Consider the following 20,310-nt stretch of genomic DNA (forward strand, 5'->3'; position numbering starts at 1 on the left):
CGCCTTCTGCAGCTCCATTATGTCCTTTTTCACTTCAAAAAGCAAGAACATCCATCAGCACCTTGGATTAATCCCTCCACTCAGCATCTCACTCTCTCGCTCTCCTCCTTCCAGCTCCCCACCCTCTCCGAAATCACAGAACTCATCCTGAAATCCAAGCCATCCACTTGTCAACCGGACCCCCTTCTCACACAACTTCTGAAAGCCTGCATCCCTTCTCTGGTCCCCCTCATTTCTGCCATCATCATCACTCCTCTCTCACCACTGGAACTGTCCCTCAACCTTCAAAACTGCTGCCATTAACCCAATTTTGAAAGAAAATGGCACCAACCCCTCCAACTTCAACAACTTCCGTCCTATCTCCAATCTACCCTTCATCTCTAAAATCCTTCAAGAAAACTGCTTCCCAGCTCCATTCTCACCTATCCCACAATAACCTGTATGAACAGTTCCAGTCCGGTTTCCGCCCACTCTATAGCACTGAAACAGTGTAAGATTACCAATGACCTCCCAATGGTTCTGGACTCCTCTCCATCCTAATCCTCCTCCACAGCCTTTGATACCCTCGGTCACACCATCCTCCTCAACAGGCTGTCTTCCGTACGGATCACCCACATTCAATGGCTCTCCCATTGGTACCAAATCCACCTTATCCAAAACTTTTCCCTCACTATTGATTGAACTACTCCATCTCAACCTCCCCCCAGGTTAAGGGTCTGGGTGTCATCCTTGACAGCACACTATCCTTTCAATCCCACATCAATAACGTTACCCGGTCTGCCTACTTACACCTATGAGTGCCCCTATGGTATGGATAAAGTACTGATCTAATCTAACTCATCTCATCAAACACAATACAACCCCAAAAATACACACTACCATATCATGAAAGAGAAATACAAAAATATTGCCACACATAAACCAGAGCAATAAAAAACAGTTACTTTATTAATTAATTCTCTTGCTGGTTGTATCATTTGGGCATTCGTACCCTTAAGCCCTCAACCCAAAAGATAACCAAGGCTCCAAGAACCAAGAGATAAAAACGCTTTTCACCAGGAATAGCCACGGCTCCCTTTGGCTCTCAGAATCAGAAGGCCCCGTTTCCTTGGAAACTGCACACACTGCACACAGTGTCTCCAACTGATGTGAATAAATGTGTGTGCTTGCTTGCGTGCGTGCATGTTTGCATGCTCAAAACTTTAACAAAATAACAAGTTATTTATGCAAATGTACAATAATCTTTGATTTCAACCAAATAACTTGGGGCACTTTCCGGCGGGCTACCTCATGACAATCCAGAATGTAGAGGCCATGATATTGTGGAAAGGCATCAGTGGACTCACCCTACCAATAACAGCCCCCTGCTCTGCTGCCAGCGACGACTGCCAACACTGCTGTGTGTGTGTGTGTGTGTGTGTGTGTGTGTGTGTGTGTGTGTGTGTGTGTGTGTGTGTGTGTGTGTGTGTGTGTGTGTGTGTGTGTGTGTGTGTGTATAACTTTCAGAGTCTGACCCATATGGTCAGAACATTAAGACTTAATGCAATGGCTACAACTTGACCAAACACCCACAATCTAACTGATTTGGTGCCGTAAATGGTAAAAGCTGCAAACTCTGCACACATGTACTAGGGTGACTCTGGGAATATATGGTGTTAACTTCATAGCAACAAGGCCAAAGACGGCGGAGATACATTTTAAGGTGAAATGATTGAATATTCCCGATGTTTAAACAGGTCTAACATTGCGTCAAAAACAAGTAAGCTCGGCTGTCGAATGTGGCTCCAAAGAGTAGATTTCATAGTATATCAATGCCAAATTTCAAGGCTATGTCTGAAAATAAAAATTTGATGCATTGGTTTGAAGTTGCCTTTCTTCCACAGCCTCTCTCCCACAGCCTCTCTCCAAGCCAGGCTGGGCCTTAAAGCGGTACACACTTCATTTCCCAAACGTCCGTTTGACAGTGGATTTCGACCAAGTATGCTTTAGAAACATGGTTGGTGGTTGTTTTGAAATGAAAACTTCCTGTAATCCTGTTTTTAAGGGAAAAAAGTTTTTAAAGCAACCAATGCCATATTACCATACTGACCAAGCTCACTATACCTCCACGTACGGAAGACTTCTATTTCTCAAAATATACTCTATTCTGCCCTTGGCACTCTACGTGTCCATGTAGTGTATTGGCATTGCGTCAGATTCATGGCCATGTGGTCAGTTCAAGTCCAACCTCAACCAACCTTTCCGTAGGACAAGGCATGACATCGAATGATGTCTACCATCATGCATTCATTGGGCCACCACCATACTCATACACATGAGGTCATACAGTAGGACCCCGTCATGGTGGCTTGCCATTATATTTTATTTAACTTTATGTCAATGGGACTGTTAACTTGTTTTTTAACTATCACTGTTCTCTGGGCACATTTGACAAAGTCACTCGTCACTGTGTTTTTCCCTGGGCTGGGTATTGCCAGGTACCTCACAATTCAATTCTTTAGGTCTTGAATCGATTCGATATTGATTTGATTTGATTTGATATTGATCCAATTGCTTCGATATCGATTCAATAATACATGCAGATGTCAAAAATACCTAAATATTATTTAGAATTAACCATTTTAAAATGAATTAACCATTTCATTGTGCTTTAACTAGCAAAAAGGGAATACACCATTGTATAGTATTGTTCCTGAGCTAAACTTGCAGCATAAAAGTAATAATCATAACACGGACAAATGTAAAAGGGCATGTGCATTAAGGCATACTCGCTTCTAGATTACAATGACTGAGTATGCTTCTTTTTTTTCCATGGAAATAATTGATTTCAAAAATATTCTGAATCGAAATTGAATAGAGAACAAATAAATTGCAGTGCATTGATGAATCAATATTTTTACCCAGCCCTACTGGATAAGCAAAGATTGGCAATGATTGTAGATCTGTACACTTCTGGATGCATTCAGCTCATTTCATTAAGGTGATCCCCTTTCATTTCCTATGGATTTGCCCCGATCTTGCTCCTTCTGACTGGGCAGAGTGTACCTAGCGTAGAGATATCTTTGCTCCTCTCATATATATATATATATATATATATATATATATATATATATATATATATATATATATATATATATATATATATATATATAAACATATCATATATCTTATATACTGTATCCTTACTACCACCCATCTTCTTTACAACCCCTTTTCTCTCTCTCTCTGTTGGGAGTGTTGCCAGTAAAAACAATGCAGCAATTCAATTTGTGAGTCTGTGTGTGTTTGGAGGGGGCATGGGCAGGTGAGGAGGGAATGCTCCCTCACTAAAAAGAGCCGAAATTCTCATCTGTGGGGTATTCCTTCCACCAAGCTAAAGGCAAAGCCGGGCTTATTTCGCTTAGCCTCGCTTCTTTTGGCTGGAGTTCCGTTAACGTGACTTAAGGGAATCGCCGCTAAGTAACCATGGCAACTTATCAGACCAAACTAGCCTGATCGGTAGCAGGTTAACTATCAGGCTTATTTGATCGGAAGTCCCATCTGTCTGATTTGAAGTCCCATCTGTCTGCAACAAGTGTACCATCAGAAGGTTCCGCCAAGCCTAGTCCTCATAAGTTTGTCATAAATGCACAAATATGAAGTACAAACAGTGTATTTTTTCACTAAGGGTCTAAGATTAAATGATGCAAATAAAATAATTAAATTAATTGCTATCTATTGTCATCGTGGATATTTTCTGAACACATTTTTATACAAATATATCTATCCTATCGAAATCGCGAACCAGCAGTTGGGTGAATGTAGTCTAGCACTTGCCTTGTGGTACAGGCGACCTGAGTTTGCGTCGTGACTAAAATGTAAATGTAAATACATTTGTAAAGCACATTTAAAAACAACAAGTGTTGACCAAAGTGCTAAAAAAAATAAATAATAATAATCCTTCCTATATAACTAATTGCGTGGGGATTGAACCACGGATGAATGGGTGCAAGTCCGACATGTTACCTTGAGGCTACCTTTCTGATTACAAATCCATGGTCATTATTCAATTAAAATATCTTACGCTTAATACTACTTATGCATTCAACAGATCCGCGATTTTTTTGCAAGGCGGATTCCTTCCTGTTTTTATTAATGGTTATGGTGTTCCCTTTTTGAGTTATTATATGCTTGTACTCCTCTTAGACCACCACAAGCAGCTTCTGTTCGTCTCTGGAAAAGATCCCGCTCGTCCTTTCTGACATTTGATCCATGATTCGACATTCACAGTTCTGGGCTGGTTACATATCTCATGAGCAAGCGTAATCCACGATAACGTTAGCCCGGTTTGAACTAACCTGAGCAAGGCGCGGCTTAACTGCTTTGATGTAATGGCTTTAGCCTCAAGTGGAAGTTGGCGTTAGTTCTAACCAGGCTTAATCAACTAAGCGCCGCCTTCGTTAGCGACTTTGATGGAATACCCCCCAGGTCGCGCATTGAAAGTAGCGTTCTGTTGTTGTTTACCTTCCTAATTCCCGGATTTCCCTATGGTCTCCGCGGTAAACGTCACAACGCTTTGAACTGTGGATAATTCCCTTAGGTGAAGTCTGCACTGATGCGGACTCATGGAAAGGGCTTGTTAAGTGTGGACTCAAACCATCACGCCCTTTGGAATTCGACATTGGGGCAACCCTAAAGCCTAACTAATTTCGCGTGCAGAAAAGTCTGTGAGTCTGTGAGCGCGGACTTTGGGATTGGGCCATCATGTGTGTCATCCCAAGTGCCTTCTCTCTCTCTCCCTCGCTCTCTGAAAACAAGCTGCTCAATACACTGGGAGGATGAATGACTCCTCATTAGTGTTCCCCTTCTTGCACCATGCAGGAAAGGGGCATCTTCATGACATAAAGACTTTGAAAACATTGTGTAATTAAAGAAGGCTTGGGAACTATTTAATCTGAATCTATGGATCAAGTGACAGACATTCATTGACCTACTTTTAATGTACATCAAAACCCTTGAAGAAAAAATACTTATTGTCATAGTTGGAGAATGTTAATGTTATATTGCTTTAATCCACAAAAACAGCCCCTCCCTGCTTACTTGTTTTGTGCACAGGCATCTAGGTTCATACGATCTAAATGCTTTTTCTACTGATCAATGCTAGTCTACTGTGGTATCTTCTTTGTTGGTAGATCGGAGGAACTCAGCTGGGTGCTTAATGAACACTCACCCTCTGAATGGAAGTGCGCCCCTGGTTACAATGTGTGAATTACACATTTGAAACACCTTGAAATTTGCATAAAAATTCAAAAGAGAACCAGATTGCCAAAATGAGTTTACATTTGAACAGTCAAAACAACGTGACACATGATAACTTTGTGTAAAAACAGTCCTATGAGAGAGAGAGAGAGAGAGAGAGAGAGAGAGAGAGAAAATCATAAAATATAACTGGTTTATGTCCTAAATGCATAGAAAAGTAAGAATGAAAAAAAAAATAAAGAATGAAAGGCATTACACAGGCATTACAGAGAGAATTATGTCCTCATTCATAATGGATTACTGTATGTAATGCAACAGAAGCTGGTTTTAGAGAGGAGCTCTGGCATATCTGTGTCCAATGACTGATACAGAAGAGTTCATTCAGGGTCAGCCTTAGAAGGATAGCTGGGTGTACCACAGTATGAAAGGTCACAAGAAAAAGATCCTGCATCTTTTTTCTTTTTTTTTTAATACGAGTGTTGTACAACACAAGACATTCGTATCATGTCTTGGATGTCATTACAGTCTAATGCTCATTTCAGGAGAATTGGCAATGTTTACCTCTCAAGAGAATAGTTTCCTTCGATAATGAATCACCTTCTTTCGCGAAAAGGAATACCTTTCAAAATGGGCCTATAGAGCTAGCCTTCTCATGAAAGAAAAAAAAAAGACACGTGGCAGCTTATTAAGCTACACAGTCAGCATTTCTGTATCATCGCCCATTTAATCAGTGATTAAATCCCCATTGATTTCCTCCAACAACCGTTGGCAGAGAGAGATTTGGTGGATAAAACCATCACTCCAGGGCCCATCCATCTGCTGTCTCCTACGTCTCAATCCTGTCCACGTCGGCAATCCAACTTCCCCGTGTCTGCACGGAGCAGTCAGGGCCATTGTGTACCAGAAAGGTGTTGTTGTGTGGGCTGAATAACGGCCACACAGCCTCGCAAAACACAGACCTGGGCTTGCTCAGGTTACCACAGGGGCCGTTCACACCAACTACAGCTGGTCTGCTTCTGCACTGTCCCCAATCTACCAGCCCTGGCCCGGCAACACAGCAGGCAAGCAGGCTGCAAGCCAAGCAGCTCACGCTCTCTCTCTCTCTCTCTCTCTCTCTCTCTCTCACAGTCCTACAGTGCTCTATAAAATTCTTCGCGGGAGGCGAAGGACAACCCATGGACACGTTGCCTGCAGTCCAGACACTCTGGCTGTTGAAGTAGACCGGAGGTTAATTGTGTGCTGAGCAGGTTTTTATTGTAACGCACTACCATGGCTTTCATGAAAGGAGAATACATAAATACTCTTAAGTCGATGCAGTAATGAGCATTAACTAAAACTTAATTTACAGTAAACTATTGATCTTATTATTAATCAATAATGGTGTTCATGTTTACGACTGGTGTTCCTGGTGTTGTAATGCTTTTTGTATTTTCCCCTTCTTTGAGTGTTTTTCATCCATATATGTGATCTGCTAAGATACAAAGCCCAACGTTCATGAACGGTGGAGTTACTCTCCCACACAAACAACCTCTCCTGAACCGCCAAAAAACTGATTGTTTGCAGTTAGCATTTACATTTAGGGCATTTAGCAGACGCTTTTATCCAAAGCGACTTACAATAAGTGCATTTGTTACAATAAGTACATTTGTCATAAGAAGTGAAACAATATATCGCTGTCGGTACAGTAAAGATGTTCATAGAACCAAGTGCAAGTATTACAATCGCTAGGCTAACCCATTCCCCGTGTAAAGCAACGATAGCAGCTACTGTAGATGCTACACAATTAAGTACCTTGAATAAGTGCAGTGTGCAAGTGCCAGGACGAACATTCAATGGTGGCTGTGCAATGGTTTCTATGCAGAGTCGAGGTGAACTCTGAACAGGTGAGTTTTGAGTCTTTTGCGGAAGCTGGTGAGCGACTCTGCGATCCTAAAATCGGTAGGGAGTTCATTTACTTCCGTGATTTCGTTATGGCAAGAAATCTCGGAAGAGCAGAAGTGCCGCCGTGCGGATGGTTTGGGGTGCCCTCAAGCAAAGGTTTGTCCTTTGTATGGACTTCCAGTGTAAAAACTGAATGAAGAATTGATGGTTCATTCATGATCACAGCCTGTAAGCATACTTCATTAGTTGTGGATCTGTTCGGTTCAAAACAAACAGGCGAGCTGCTGCCTTGTATTTAATGCAGAGTGGTTGGTTGGAGCTGAGCTGCACAGCCTTGAATAGTGTTTGCTCCATATTACTGAGAACCGGACCTCTGCGGTACTGCCGAGGAATGGCGGTAAAAATGAATTGTATCTATAATCGCCTTCTTTGGGAAGTCCATGCAAAGGGGACACGGCGCTACAGCTAACCAAATTCCTCCGGCCGCCGCTGTCAACAGCTTTGTCTGAGGCCGCGGCTAAGCAGCCGGGAGGCGGGACCTCTGCACTGACCTGACAATCTGACCTCCGATTGTCACAGAGGTAAATGCTGAATGCAGACGTGCTGTTTCAGGCGGTAAAATTTTTTTTTTCGGTGGGTGCGGGTAGTTCCCCCTGGCTAGGACATTGATATTTTTTTAAGCTTAGCACACCTAAAACATGGATAAAACGGTAGACAATACATATACACTACCTAATCGGAAAAGCGTAATCTGACCACTTTAAACACAGATCAAGAGCTCCGTGGCTGGCCTGGTGTGTGACCCGCTTTACATTGAAGCTCTGCCGTAACAGAGTCAGACTCCAAACAAGAGAGGATTCGAGAGCCAGCCATTTACTTCACATAGCACATGATCAGGAAAAAAAAAAAACATGTGTTTTTCCAAATGAGACCATTTTAGCAAGCTCTGTTAGCCAGAGGCCGATCTCTTTCTACCCAAAGGTGCAGTTGTTCTCGAGGTCCACAGCTGGGGCTGTTTGTAATACAAAAATATTGTGTTGGTGTGTTTGTATATGTGTTACATTAGTGTCTGCAGTGAAGTAGTCTTCTAGGGTGTTTTCCCAAAGTCCCTCTTCAGTCGAGGGGGCAGTCGGAAGCCCACAAAGCTGTCCTGCCGGATCAGGAAACTCCTGGCATGTCCAGAGTACCACACAAGATGGGATGACACCCTGACAGTCCCTGCTAAGGAGCTCCAGCTGGTTGTTAAATCCAAAAATATATTTATGAGAAAACACAGGGCCGAATTATTTGGGTTGTGTGTTGTTATGTTGCTAAAGATAGACCTACCTCCTATGCTAACACTATATAATACTGCTCAAAATCCCAAGTGGGACCGACCAAAAGGGGGCGTTCCTCCATGAAATGCCACAAGAAAGCTGGGAGATTTACACCTTACGACTCGTACGGTTGGGCGTACCATACAAATGGATCGCAGCATTATTTACACTTGATGCCCGATATGCGGACATTGGTGTCGCTCAGACATCAATAGTTTCAACGGGGGGCTTAGCGGGCAGGGCTTGCAGGGGGCAGGATATGACGTGGGGTTGAGTTCGCATGAGGTGGGATAAGGACGGCCGGTGTCAGTCAGGTGTGTTTTGGTCTGACCGTAGACAGCACGGAGGCAGAACGGGCAAACTCATCGCGATCATCTTATTCCGTTGCATCAACAACACCCGCATCGATCGATGACAGATTGGAGCATGAGTTAGAGACAAATAGAAGAAACGACAAAGAAGAAAGGTGTCGCCAACGACTGCGTTAGCGGAGAAAGACAGCGTCTTTTTTTGGTTCATTTCACATGTAACAAACACTGGGACAAATGTAGTGATTTATGTGTTTAACTGAGAAAACTGGGTGTGGAAGGCCGGGACTCTCTAATGTTCAGTTAACTGTTATAAGTAATAATAATAATAATAAAAATCTTCTATATACGCATGCAGCTGTGAACTCATGTATTGTAATTTATTGTATGATGTGTACTTTTAGAGTTACGATAAGACCTCATTTAGCTTTCACCACGAATGACTCTGAAAAGCAGTTCCAACATTTAAATATTTTTTTACCATTCAGCGAACAAAAGGCAACAGGCTGATTATCATTTAGGGAGCCACTCAATGACGCGCAAATGCAGATCGAAGCGTCTTCAACACACCCGCTCAAATGGTGTGAAATGCCGACTTTCTACTCCTCATTCAGATATAAGGTAATTAACATTTCCGCCGGCTGAAATACTACGTCAGGGGTAGTATTTTTTTCAGGTTGTTTTCAAGATACCAATGTCAGGATATGTCGTTCCCATATACGGCCATTTGGAGAATAGCGGGAGAATAGCAGAACTTACGTGTATGTGTGAAAGCAGCTATAGATCAAGTTATGAATCAGGCAGCGGGTGGCCATAGCAGAAAAGAGAACCGACACACAAACACACACACGACACGTAGGACACGTGCACATAGGACACACACCAAACACATTAGGGATCATATAACATTAGAGGGTGAGAAGGGACATGGGGTTGATGTCCAATAGGGCCGCCGGACGCAATAATGGACAATGACTGGTATATGATAGACTCTCTGTGTTGGAGCCAAATAGCTGGCAGGAGGTGGGGACGGTGCAGGCCGTGGTGGGGGGCGACGCTAAGGGGGTCAACCTGCTGACAGGGCAAGCTGGTTTCCGTGACACATAAGCACTCACGGCTAACACCCCCAGAGGTGCAAGCCCACGTCTACGCGGTGGGACTTCTAAAGCCCACCTCGCTTGGTTGCGCGAGGAGAGGTTCATATTTGTAGGATTTAATTGGGCTTTATTTTTTGTCTCGGAATCAAAAAATATTTTTTTTTGTCTGTCCTGAGACGGCCACGGGCGCATTAAAATGGAATCATGTTCGCAATAAGCGATTCAATTAATGGAATTTTCCGATTCTGTTCAAATTATATCAAAAATAATGTACCTTGCCAATGTCTGAAATTCATTGAACATCCACAATGAACAATATAAAACTGTCAGCTGCCTATTAGATGCCATGGAGTTTACGCGAGACTGCGCTAAATAGCTTGACCCAGCCCTGGAGCGACAGCCTGAGGCTGGTGACCACCGGCTGACAGAGGAGAGGAACAGTCGGAGGAAGGGGGATCTGTGTGACTGGTTCTGGCTGAGTTATCTCTTGACATGTAAACTTACACCCAAGCCGCAGAAGGCAAGAAAAGGTAGTTACAATTTTGGTTTGTTTAAGAGGAATACCCATTTCAGGGCAGGGTTCAGTGACTATGATCTGTAATCTATTGTACTTGTGTTTTGTGTCCCATGTCCTAGTATCTTTGGTTTGTGTAGGAGTGTATGGATATCCATGTCCCGTGACAAACACACAGTACTTCAAAAATACAAAGAGGGCATGAGGCTGGGATAGGAAGGGCACTTAAGATCTCACATTTCTAGCCTTTCCGTCGACAAAGCAGCGAGACATGGGACTGGGTCAGCAGCACAGAGAGATGAGAGGGTTCGGCATCCCGCCCACCACACCATAATGAAATCCATTACCCAGAGGGCCACGGGGGGAGGAGATATGGGCATTCAGAGACCATGACAATAATCCCAATCTTTAACAATATCGCATCATCGCTTGGGGTTTTGTTATCGCTCAGCGTATCACACAGCTTTTTTAACATTTACATTTACATTTAGGGCATTTAGCAGACGCTTTTATCCAAAGCGACTTACAATAAGTGCATTTGTTACAATAAGTACATTTGTCATAAGAAGTGAAACAATATATCGCTGTCGGTACAGTAAAGATGTTCATAGAACCAAGTGCAAGTATTACAATCGCTAGGCTAACCCATTCCCCGTGTAAAGCAGCGATAGCAGCTACTGTAGATGCTACACAATTAAGTACCTTGAATAAGTGTAATGTACAAGTGCCAGGACGTACAACATTCAATGGTGGCTGTGCATTGGTTTCTATTCAGAGTCGAGGTGAACTGGTGCGTTTGAGTCTTTTAACGATAGATAAAATGGGTCTGTATCATAATAACAATAAATAAAAATAAAATAAAGAAGACAAATAACAACAAACGAATACCATATTATAAAATAAATATAATATCATATAACGTAAGAATATAATATAAGAGGATATTATAATCTGTGAAGAGCATAGCGAGGAGGTGCCTTGGTGAAGTGTGCTGGTCACTCTAGAAGTCATAAGAACCTTATTACTGTCCAATTACATCCTCGTTATCCAAAGGAGCTCACTGCTGGCGAGACACAACTCAGTCCGCACCACCGAAGCTGATTCTAGGTCATCCCCCCCCGCTCTGTTCCCCTGCTTTAACCCCTCTGCCTTTCCCTGTCTCCTTTGTCTTGGGTCCCACAGGGACAGTGATGGATGAATGGACATTCATATATAATACAGATTTAAGGCGTTTTAACTGGCCAGGGCTACAAAGATGCAAGGTGGCTACTGGGCCACCTTGCATCTGCATTCATCTTTTTTGCTGACTAAACCAATGAATTATTAAGGTTTCTGCTCTTTTCAAATAGGTTTTGCTGGTATCTAAGCATCTATCGCCCCCGTAAAAAGACAATATTTAGAGAAGAGCAAAAGCAAAAAGTATTACAAGTAAAACCACACATGATTGGCTCGCTTAAACACAAACATGCTGACAAACATGATTCTTCACACTTCAGCATTAAGGGACTGACATCTATTGATTTATCAGTAGCAGATGAGGCCTCACCAGACATCCACCCACACTCATCTCTTCACGCCTGACTAATGAACATACACGCCATGACAATGTGTGTGTGTGTGTGTGTGTGTGTGTGTGTGTGTGTGTGTGTGTGTGTGTGTGTGTGTGTGTGTGCGTGCATGTCCCCAGCTGGGTGGCAGCTTTTTATATTAATATATAGTTAACAGGCGAACCAATAGATAAACACACACAGTTGTCAACGAGAAGTTAAAAAGGTTAGATTATAATCAAACACAAAGGAACAGCTACAGTTACCTTAGCCAGACACGCAAATGCACACAGCAGGTCTGCTGCGCTATGGCGTGGTCAAGGTCTAGCCTTCACATTTCTTCTACATAGATGCTATGACTGGGCTGGACTGACAGACACCCGAGGGGAGTAGGCTAGGTTAGCATTAGAATTAGAAGCCTGAGCCACCCATTCTGATTGCCAACGCAAAGCTTCAGCACTACCGCAGCCACTCAGACTGTCTGTCTGAGGGAATCAGCCCACTCATCTCTCCTGTCCACCACATGCACTGGGGATAACGCTTAGCATTAAATCCATTTGACAGGCTCTGATGTGTGCGCGTTCAGTTGTTTGAGATATTGTTATTGAATGATAGTCTACAACATGGTGGCAATGATTCACTCTACACAATGAAGAAGTAAAAACAAATTGGTTCTCACCCGACTTTTTCGCCCCTGATTAGCTTCTCTCTGGAGTGATGTTACGTAGCGGCTGGTTTATCTAGTTTATCGAAGTGTTTGGGAGGAGTACTGCTACTTTTCCCCTCCACTGTAGCCCAGTGTTATTTTTAATAAATCAAAATAGCAATACGTCAAAATAGCAGAATTGTATCTAGTGCTATTAAATACAATCCAAAAGAACACGCAGCTATAAGACAATCTAATAATACTATAATACAATTACAAAAAAATGTATGACCACATGATTTTGCAACTTAGTTTTATAATTAAGTATGAATGCGTTTATTATTATTATAGACAGTACTTACAAAAGACATATCTTAAAATAGTCAAATGAGCCATGTCATCAGAGAAAGCCTTATTCTGCTTTGACAGTTCTAAGTCTGCACACATTTAATTAGTGGCGCTGACATCCCTGTTAAGCCTCTGCCTGCTGGCTGTCTCTCACGTGCACCTTCACATGCACTAAAACTCGATTGCACCAACACTCGCTTGCCCTAAAACTCACATGCACAAACAATCACGTGCACTTACACAGAGCCAATCCACAGACACAAACATCAGCAGAAGAATTAAGCTACTTAGAGTAGGAGGTGAATAACAACCATGGGTCAAATCTTCAACCTTACATCCAAACACAAACAACACACTCAAAACTATTACAAAATTGAATAGGCCTACTTTATTGTCACCCAACTTTTAGTCTTTTAGTAGTGCTCTTTTATATAGTGTTATATACGACATCATTAAAGAGAGGAACAATAGGGCCATTCTGTGTGTCTTCCCCCCTCTGTGGGAATATGGGAAATGGACGCAGCTGTGCTCAAATTATGCACAGAATGATGGTACAGATGCTCAAACACACATGTACGTGTGCCACACACCCAAAAAGGCACACGCTCTTTATAGCTTGTTGGGAGTTATTCAGATGCTACAGTCGGCCTTTTGACAACGGAAGAGAGAAACCCGCTCGTTTACTCCCTCGCCTAGGTTATGACAGTCCTCTGCATCTTTTGCCCTCTTTTTTCGGCCCCTCCTTCTGAATGAGGGCATGAAACTGCTCTTTTCATGACGAGGGGATCACAGTGCCCAACAGGAGGGTCTTCTATAGGAGAGATGGGAGGCCAGGTCTGGTCTGGTTCCCCTGGTGTCTGTACTGCTCCCGGTTCTCTACCACCTCCCGTCCTGTCCTTTATCACGTTTAAATAAACTCGCCACCACCATGGATCCTCTACCTGTCCTTCCTACCTCTCTCTCGCCCTTTCTCCTTCACTCTATATCCCCTTCATTCTCCCCCCTGCCTTCGCTCTCTTTCTCTCTCCCTCGTTTCCTCTTGGCCCCCCTCTCCCTCGTATGTGTGTACATGTGCATGTGTATGTGTATGTGTATGTATGTGTGGGTGTGGGTGTGTGTTGCGCACGCACCAGCTCAGCATAAAGCACAAAGACCTGCAGTGACATCAGACCTATTCAATGTCTCCTCTGCCTCTCTCTCTCTCTCACAAACACTCCAACACACATATCGCAGACGCACAGGCACACACGCAAAGCATCCTATCCTTCGTTCAACTCTTTGCTAATTGACGCTAAATCGAGTAGTTCATTAACCAGTCTGCAGTTCATATTTGAAGACCAAAATTGGCCAAAATTCTGGTGCAATGGGATGAAGCAATTTAATTCCTGACCACCAAACAATACAGGGGCAATTGAATGCTGATAAATGACCATGTCAGCCAACAGTGGATTGCTTAGAGGACCTCTGCTAGACTCACAGGAGTTTTGACCTCATAACAGGCCGATGCAAATTCTACTGCCCGTGAAACCTGTTCCGATTCAAATACAAGCGAAAATTCAAATATGAGCTAGCGTGTTAAATGCACACTCAGTAGTACAAACAGTAAGAAGCATTGCTTTTACTGTTGTATCAAAGATGATATGGCCTTCTAAATAATGTATCATGAAAAATTCATTATTTTTCTTGGTATTGTTATTGTTATTGTGTTAAATATGCAGTCGTATGCAGCTCTCTCAACATTTGGTTATCTTAAGCTCGAACAACGGGTTGTGTTTATTTATTTGTATATGTATGTATATATGTATATATATACATACATACATACATACATACATACATACATACATACAGACACAACCGTTACTTCTTCTGGCTTGTCAGCAGCTCTAATGAAAACAGGAAGTGAACAGGATATGGGGATAGCCCCATGGCAGCCGTTAAGGAAGTCATATCGCAACAGCAGCCCGCTTTCTGTGACGACTAATACACTTAGAAGGAGCAGTTTATCAATAGGAGCTGTCTCACTGCTCTATGGCTTCAGCAGTCTTATCCACTCCAAGCGCTTCCCACACCTCCAACCAACGACCACAGCACTTCTACCCTTGATTAATACCCCTATTCTAAGAGTGCCAACACATGACTTGCGCAGCTGCTGAGAGAGGACTGCCATTTTATGATCAGTGAAACAGAAACAGCCATATGATTTGCTTATGAAACAGTGCCACGGAAACGTCTTAGTTTATACTTTGGCACAAATGCGTCTTGATGACCTTCTTCTCAGCTTAAGTAATTCTGTGTCTGCTTTCCCTCACGTTTCCGTTGGTTGTAGATAAAGAGAAACTGAAGACATCTGGCAGAGAAAGAGACAGCCAGAAGTAGTTTACGAAGTAAACCAGACCTGCCGTCGATTAACCAATGTGTCAAACCGGAGGGTGTTCTCTCTAGTACCACTGTTGGTGTTCCACTGTACTCTCACTGTACTCCACTGTATGCTGCTTAACTAAATGGGGGGGCTGAACTAGAAAAACTGTGTCCTTTCCAAATTCTAGTGATTTACCACAGTAATGCTGTTTCTGTATCCAATGAGGTCAAACTCCCTGGATGAAGTGGTCGATTTTATTACATTATTAATCTTTTGCTGCAAGCACCAAACACATCAAGCTGATCGGTCGGAGTGGCATTTCGAAATGCTGCCGTTCAGTGGCCTACATTTTCCTATGGGTGTATTTATTTTGTTATTTTCATTTTTGCTAAATCTTGTCTAGCAAGCCTCCCTTAATCTAACATCGGGAGCCAATACCGCTGCCATTGTGGGTGCATGAGCTATCCAATATACCACACATCAACAAATACGGACGACCAGCGTTTCGCCTCCAAAACGTATCTGAAACGCGTTTCCAGTCCCACACGTCGCTCAGCTTCAGTGACAGGAAGTGATGATGTTAGCGGTGAGGGGCTAGCCTGGGTGTGCTCAATGTGTCATTTCCTGCCCAGTTTCCTCACTCAGGTCAGATCCACTGATTAGAATGAACTGTCTTTTTGCTACAAAAGCTAAAATGCCTTCACTTTCACTGACCTGTAATTGTCGGTGCGCACAAAGTAGACACAGAGAGTGGGATCAGAAGTTACACACAAAACACAAACATACCCACTTAGACTCTTATACATACACTAATGTACACACACACACACACACCACTTACCATCAGACCACAACAAAAAGTGCCCCCCTGGGGAGCTGTGTGGGGTAGGTATTGACCCCCACAGGAAGCAGGCGAGACTGGTGGCCCACAAAGGACATGGGGCCGCTGGCATAAAAACGGCTTTTTATTTCTTTCTCTTTTTTACAGGCACCTGATGCCTTTGTATATCAGCAGTCAGGGGCCCTCTGTGTCTCTCTGGCCCTTGGTGTCTCCCTGCTCCTGTTTGTTTTGACGGGCCAGTGTGTTTTGACCCGCCACATGTCCGGTTCATACAGGTGACGTACACAGGCTTGTTTTGTCAAGAACGCATCAGGACCTGTTGGCGGGAGGCCCACTGAATCCAGCCTCCTCCCACCTATCTGCATTTCGTGTGCAGCACCCTTTGGCTGCGTTTGATCCAGATCCTAAGCACAAGGCCAAAGAGATGGTCGGATAGCGTTTTGTATGGCCGCCCACCACCCAGTTCCCACCACCTGAGTAGCACATTGGTCCTCAACAGATCAGGTCTTTGTGTCTCATCCGTTCCCCAGTGGGCTCTTCCACACCTCTCTGCAGAACGTGGTCTCTGTCACGCTCCCAATTTGGTGCTTGAGGCTTAGGAGCTACGCAGAGAACGAGGGAATACTGCAAGGTCATTATGAGATGCAAAGAAAGGAGCGAGGGCGAGAGAGGGATCTTGTGGAGGGACAGAGGTGGTCACATGTCAAATTTGAGGGTGAATGAGAGAGTCTTTACATTCCTGTGTGATTGTCACTCGAGGCTATAACCTAAGTGAAAGCTGCCGCTGCAGCCCGTTCTTTATTGATGCACCAGCTAGCGATAAGCAATTTAATGACAGCCACTTAGAGGAGATGTGCCATTTTGTTTGGCCGGGCCGCAGTGCACACAACCAGCGAATTAAGTGTGGGTCAGCAGGATATATGCTGTAATCCCATTCTCTTTCTCTCGCTCTTTCTGTGTGCATTTGGTGTGTGCGGTGTGGTTCTGTTTGTGTGTGCTTGTGTGGCGTATAAGTGGTGGATGTACGTGTATGTCAATTCCCATCCGATTCTCCAGCCACCAGAATCCAGGTCATGTCATCGGTTGCAACGGCATTGTGGAGGTTAAAGGCAAGGCAGGCATTCAGGAAGTGAAGCTGGCTGAGCTGAGGCTGAGCCACAAGGAATCAGCCCTGAGGCACAACGTGGGAGCAATTACACACCATCCCTCCCTCTTATCATCTCCCCCCCCCCAACCCCTCCACACCAGGGACAACTTCTCAGGGAAGACTTTGTAGGTCATCGGGAAAAGCCACTCGTTCCACAGGAAGTCATCTCGCTCGCCCTGTTTATTTGTGGGCTTCCCATTTCCTGACATTCAGAAACATACACACACGCACAAATAGAGGTTTAATGCCATTTACGCAGCATGACTAAAAGCCCACAGAGAGGGGACACACACGGTGGGAGAGAGCTCGGAATGGGATTGCTCCACATCTGCAGCCATGTAATTAACACGAGAGCTGGTCTATCTCAAAAGAAAATGACTGTGTTACTGTATTACTCCTATTGGGAGGTGGCTTTATTTGCCCATTTGCTTGATTGTGTTATTGTATAAGAGAAAAGTGTGTGTGTGTGTGTCTTTGTGTGTTATATCTGTTATTAGATCTTCTTAACCAGTCAACGTCTCATAATCACGCTACATTGCTTTGCAACTACAGTGCAAACGAGTTGTGTCTTCAATCAATAGCTCACGTCGCAGCATTTCATTGTGATAGTCAGCTGCCGGTCACCAGCTGCTGTCTACCTTCCCTTCCCCTTTTTGGGGGCTTCAGATCAGTAAAACACTTCCTCTTAGTGACAGTGTGAGCACACACAGAAAAACTCTCTCAATGGCTAATTGACCACAGAGCCCTACCCTCTGGCCCACGATGTTGGCTGTAAAAGCCCTCAGGTCATTTAGATGAATATAGACCAGATCTGACTCCCGCCCACAAAGACTGTAGTTAAAGACTTGGACTCATATCTCAGTTCCTCTTGTGTATCAACTTCCAAACTATGACATGTGAATCCCAAAACCGTTGGGATTCTTAATAGAAATTAACCCCATTGTATTGATCAAACTACTATGGGCTAACCACGTCTCCTTATGTCTCTGTGGTGAATGACATTGCTGTGAAGGAGGACATGTATTTGTGATCGAATCATTTACAGAAGAGCAGACAAAGCAGATTGTTAAAAGTAGCCTACAAATGTAGGCTACTTGTAGTCCTTGGGAAACACTATTTTCTACTCTATTATACTATATGATACTATAGAATATCCTACATTTATGATGCATGTTGATTTTGCGGAATGCAAATAAGAGGCTTGGCCAAATTAGAAATGAAGGCTTTGATCCGTTTCTCAGCTGTGCTTGTGGGCCTATCTGTCAACTCACTGCCCGGTGTAGAATCGCTCTTTTCACAAGGTTTGCCCTAAAGGTTATAGACATAACCTATATGTTATAGAAATAACCACTTAACCAATACAAACAGCGCATTCTTGAAGATGCTTGTGCCATTGGGCACATGCTGCCTTATCAATAGTGTGCGGAGCAGCACCCATATCGCAGAACAGGGATGCCTACAACACACTGATGTACCACCACGTTGTAGAGGTGAACCACGCTGCTGCTGCCAAAACACAAAAGCACCCCAAGGTAAAAAATAAACCAGCCGATGAAATCGGTCGTGCAGGTCTATGTGTTGCAAGCAGCTCATGGTCTGCAGAGGTCGGCGGACGCGGTGGGAGAGGAGGGAGACGCGGACCTACCTCAGGGAGACCTTGACGGAGCAGTCGCTCTGAGCCATCCTGGAGCCGGAGGGGAGAACTTCAAGCTATATCTGATTTATATCAATGTGCCCAAATGATGAAGACTCGCTGCTGCACCTCAGACGCCGCTGTGGGGTAGAGAGGCTGGCCATGAAGACCTGCCGACACACACCGCCTTATAAATCTCGTCTGTTTCGTTTTTCACCTCCCGCCTTCATTTCACGCCCGCCGTTGTCTCCTCGCTGTGTTTCGTTATCCCCGTCTTGTGTCTGTCCGCTGCATCCTCTTCAGAGTCACAGAGGCGAACCGTACCGCCGACTTCGAACCGCTTCTCCCAGTTTAACAGACAGAGACACCAGTATCACAACGACGCAACGGAGCCTCCTCAGCCGTGAACTGGGCGAGGTGGGCGGGTACAACTCAGTCCGACTGACAGGCGCCTCCTCCTACTGAGGGAACGTCCCCGCCCCCATGGAGCACAACCCGCCAATCAGATGGCTGAACAAGTTGCTTCATTCACAACACCGCAGGTGGGCTCTAGGACAGATCGGTTGAACTGCTCCTATAAACAGAGCGTGCTCCCAGGGAGAGGTAGAAACAAAGGCCTGACTTAAACACGTTGAGGTCAAAGGTCAGACAGAATGCGCTATAACGTGGCACTAGCGGTAGAACAAGGTGAACATGTTTATTGCATCATTTCACAAGGAAAACTGCTTTATAATGTAGTCGTTGGGATTGCATAGCAAAGTGATTTAATCACAATATCAGACAAGAATTAGAAAATGCATTTGCTGCAGAAAATGCAGTGAGTGCTGTAGTGCAAAATGAGGTTGAAAATATGTTTTAGTAAAACCACATAGTTTAAGAAATGTAAAGAAATGTTAAATGGCTTAAATCAAGTGAAGGGATTTGAAGTCTAAATGGGGTCTAAATTGAGTAAACAATGTAAACATGCACACTTTTTTAAAAAAAAAACATTTAAAATGGTTGTAAACAAATAAAGTGAAGTGTTAAACAAATAGCTAATGTGGTCAAGTTTGAATACATTTGAGATAATATATAGAAAAGCTGAGCTGTTCTGTTGGCAATTTCCAGCTCAACTATAGACAAAAAACCGTCCAATCAACCAAAAACCCGCCCAAAACGTATATTGCCAGAAATCTGATAAATCATATACTTCTGCAATGGCAAATACACAAATACACACCTAAACGCAACCTGATTATTAACTATGACGTTATGTGGTATACAAGGAACCTCTCATTTATCTCTCACACACACAAACCTCAAAAGGACTGTGTAAAGAACACACTGACAGTCAATAAGAAGACATTAATACACAACGCAGAAAATAGGCATGTCAAAGACCAATGGTGAGGACAATAAAACACCTGAATGTGACCTAATTGACTACATACCT

At 43.7% G+C, this 20,310-nt stretch overlaps 1 protein-coding gene across 4 annotated transcripts in view; it reads right to left on the minus strand.

The window, feature by feature from the left end:
• Window positions 1-19,266, minus strand: part of kif21b (kinesin family member 21B) — a 71,016-nt gene extending 51,750 nt beyond the window's left edge. For all 4 annotated transcript variants that reach the window (XM_079741854.1, XM_079741853.1, XM_079741851.1 and 1 more), the window contains exon 1: window positions 18,891-19,266. In XM_079741854.1, the coding sequence (XP_079597980.1) occupies window positions 18,891-18,928 (38 nt within the window). In that variant the 5' untranslated portion in view covers window positions 18,929-19,266. The remainder of the gene's footprint in view (window positions 1-18,890) is intronic.
• Window positions 19,267-20,310: the final 1,044 nt, after the last annotated feature.

This window comes from Pollachius pollachius (assembly GCF_949987615.1).
Source record: "Pollachius pollachius genome assembly, chromosome: 8".
In the NCBI taxonomy this organism is placed as follows: Eukaryota; Metazoa; Chordata; class Actinopteri; order Gadiformes; family Gadidae; genus Pollachius; species Pollachius pollachius.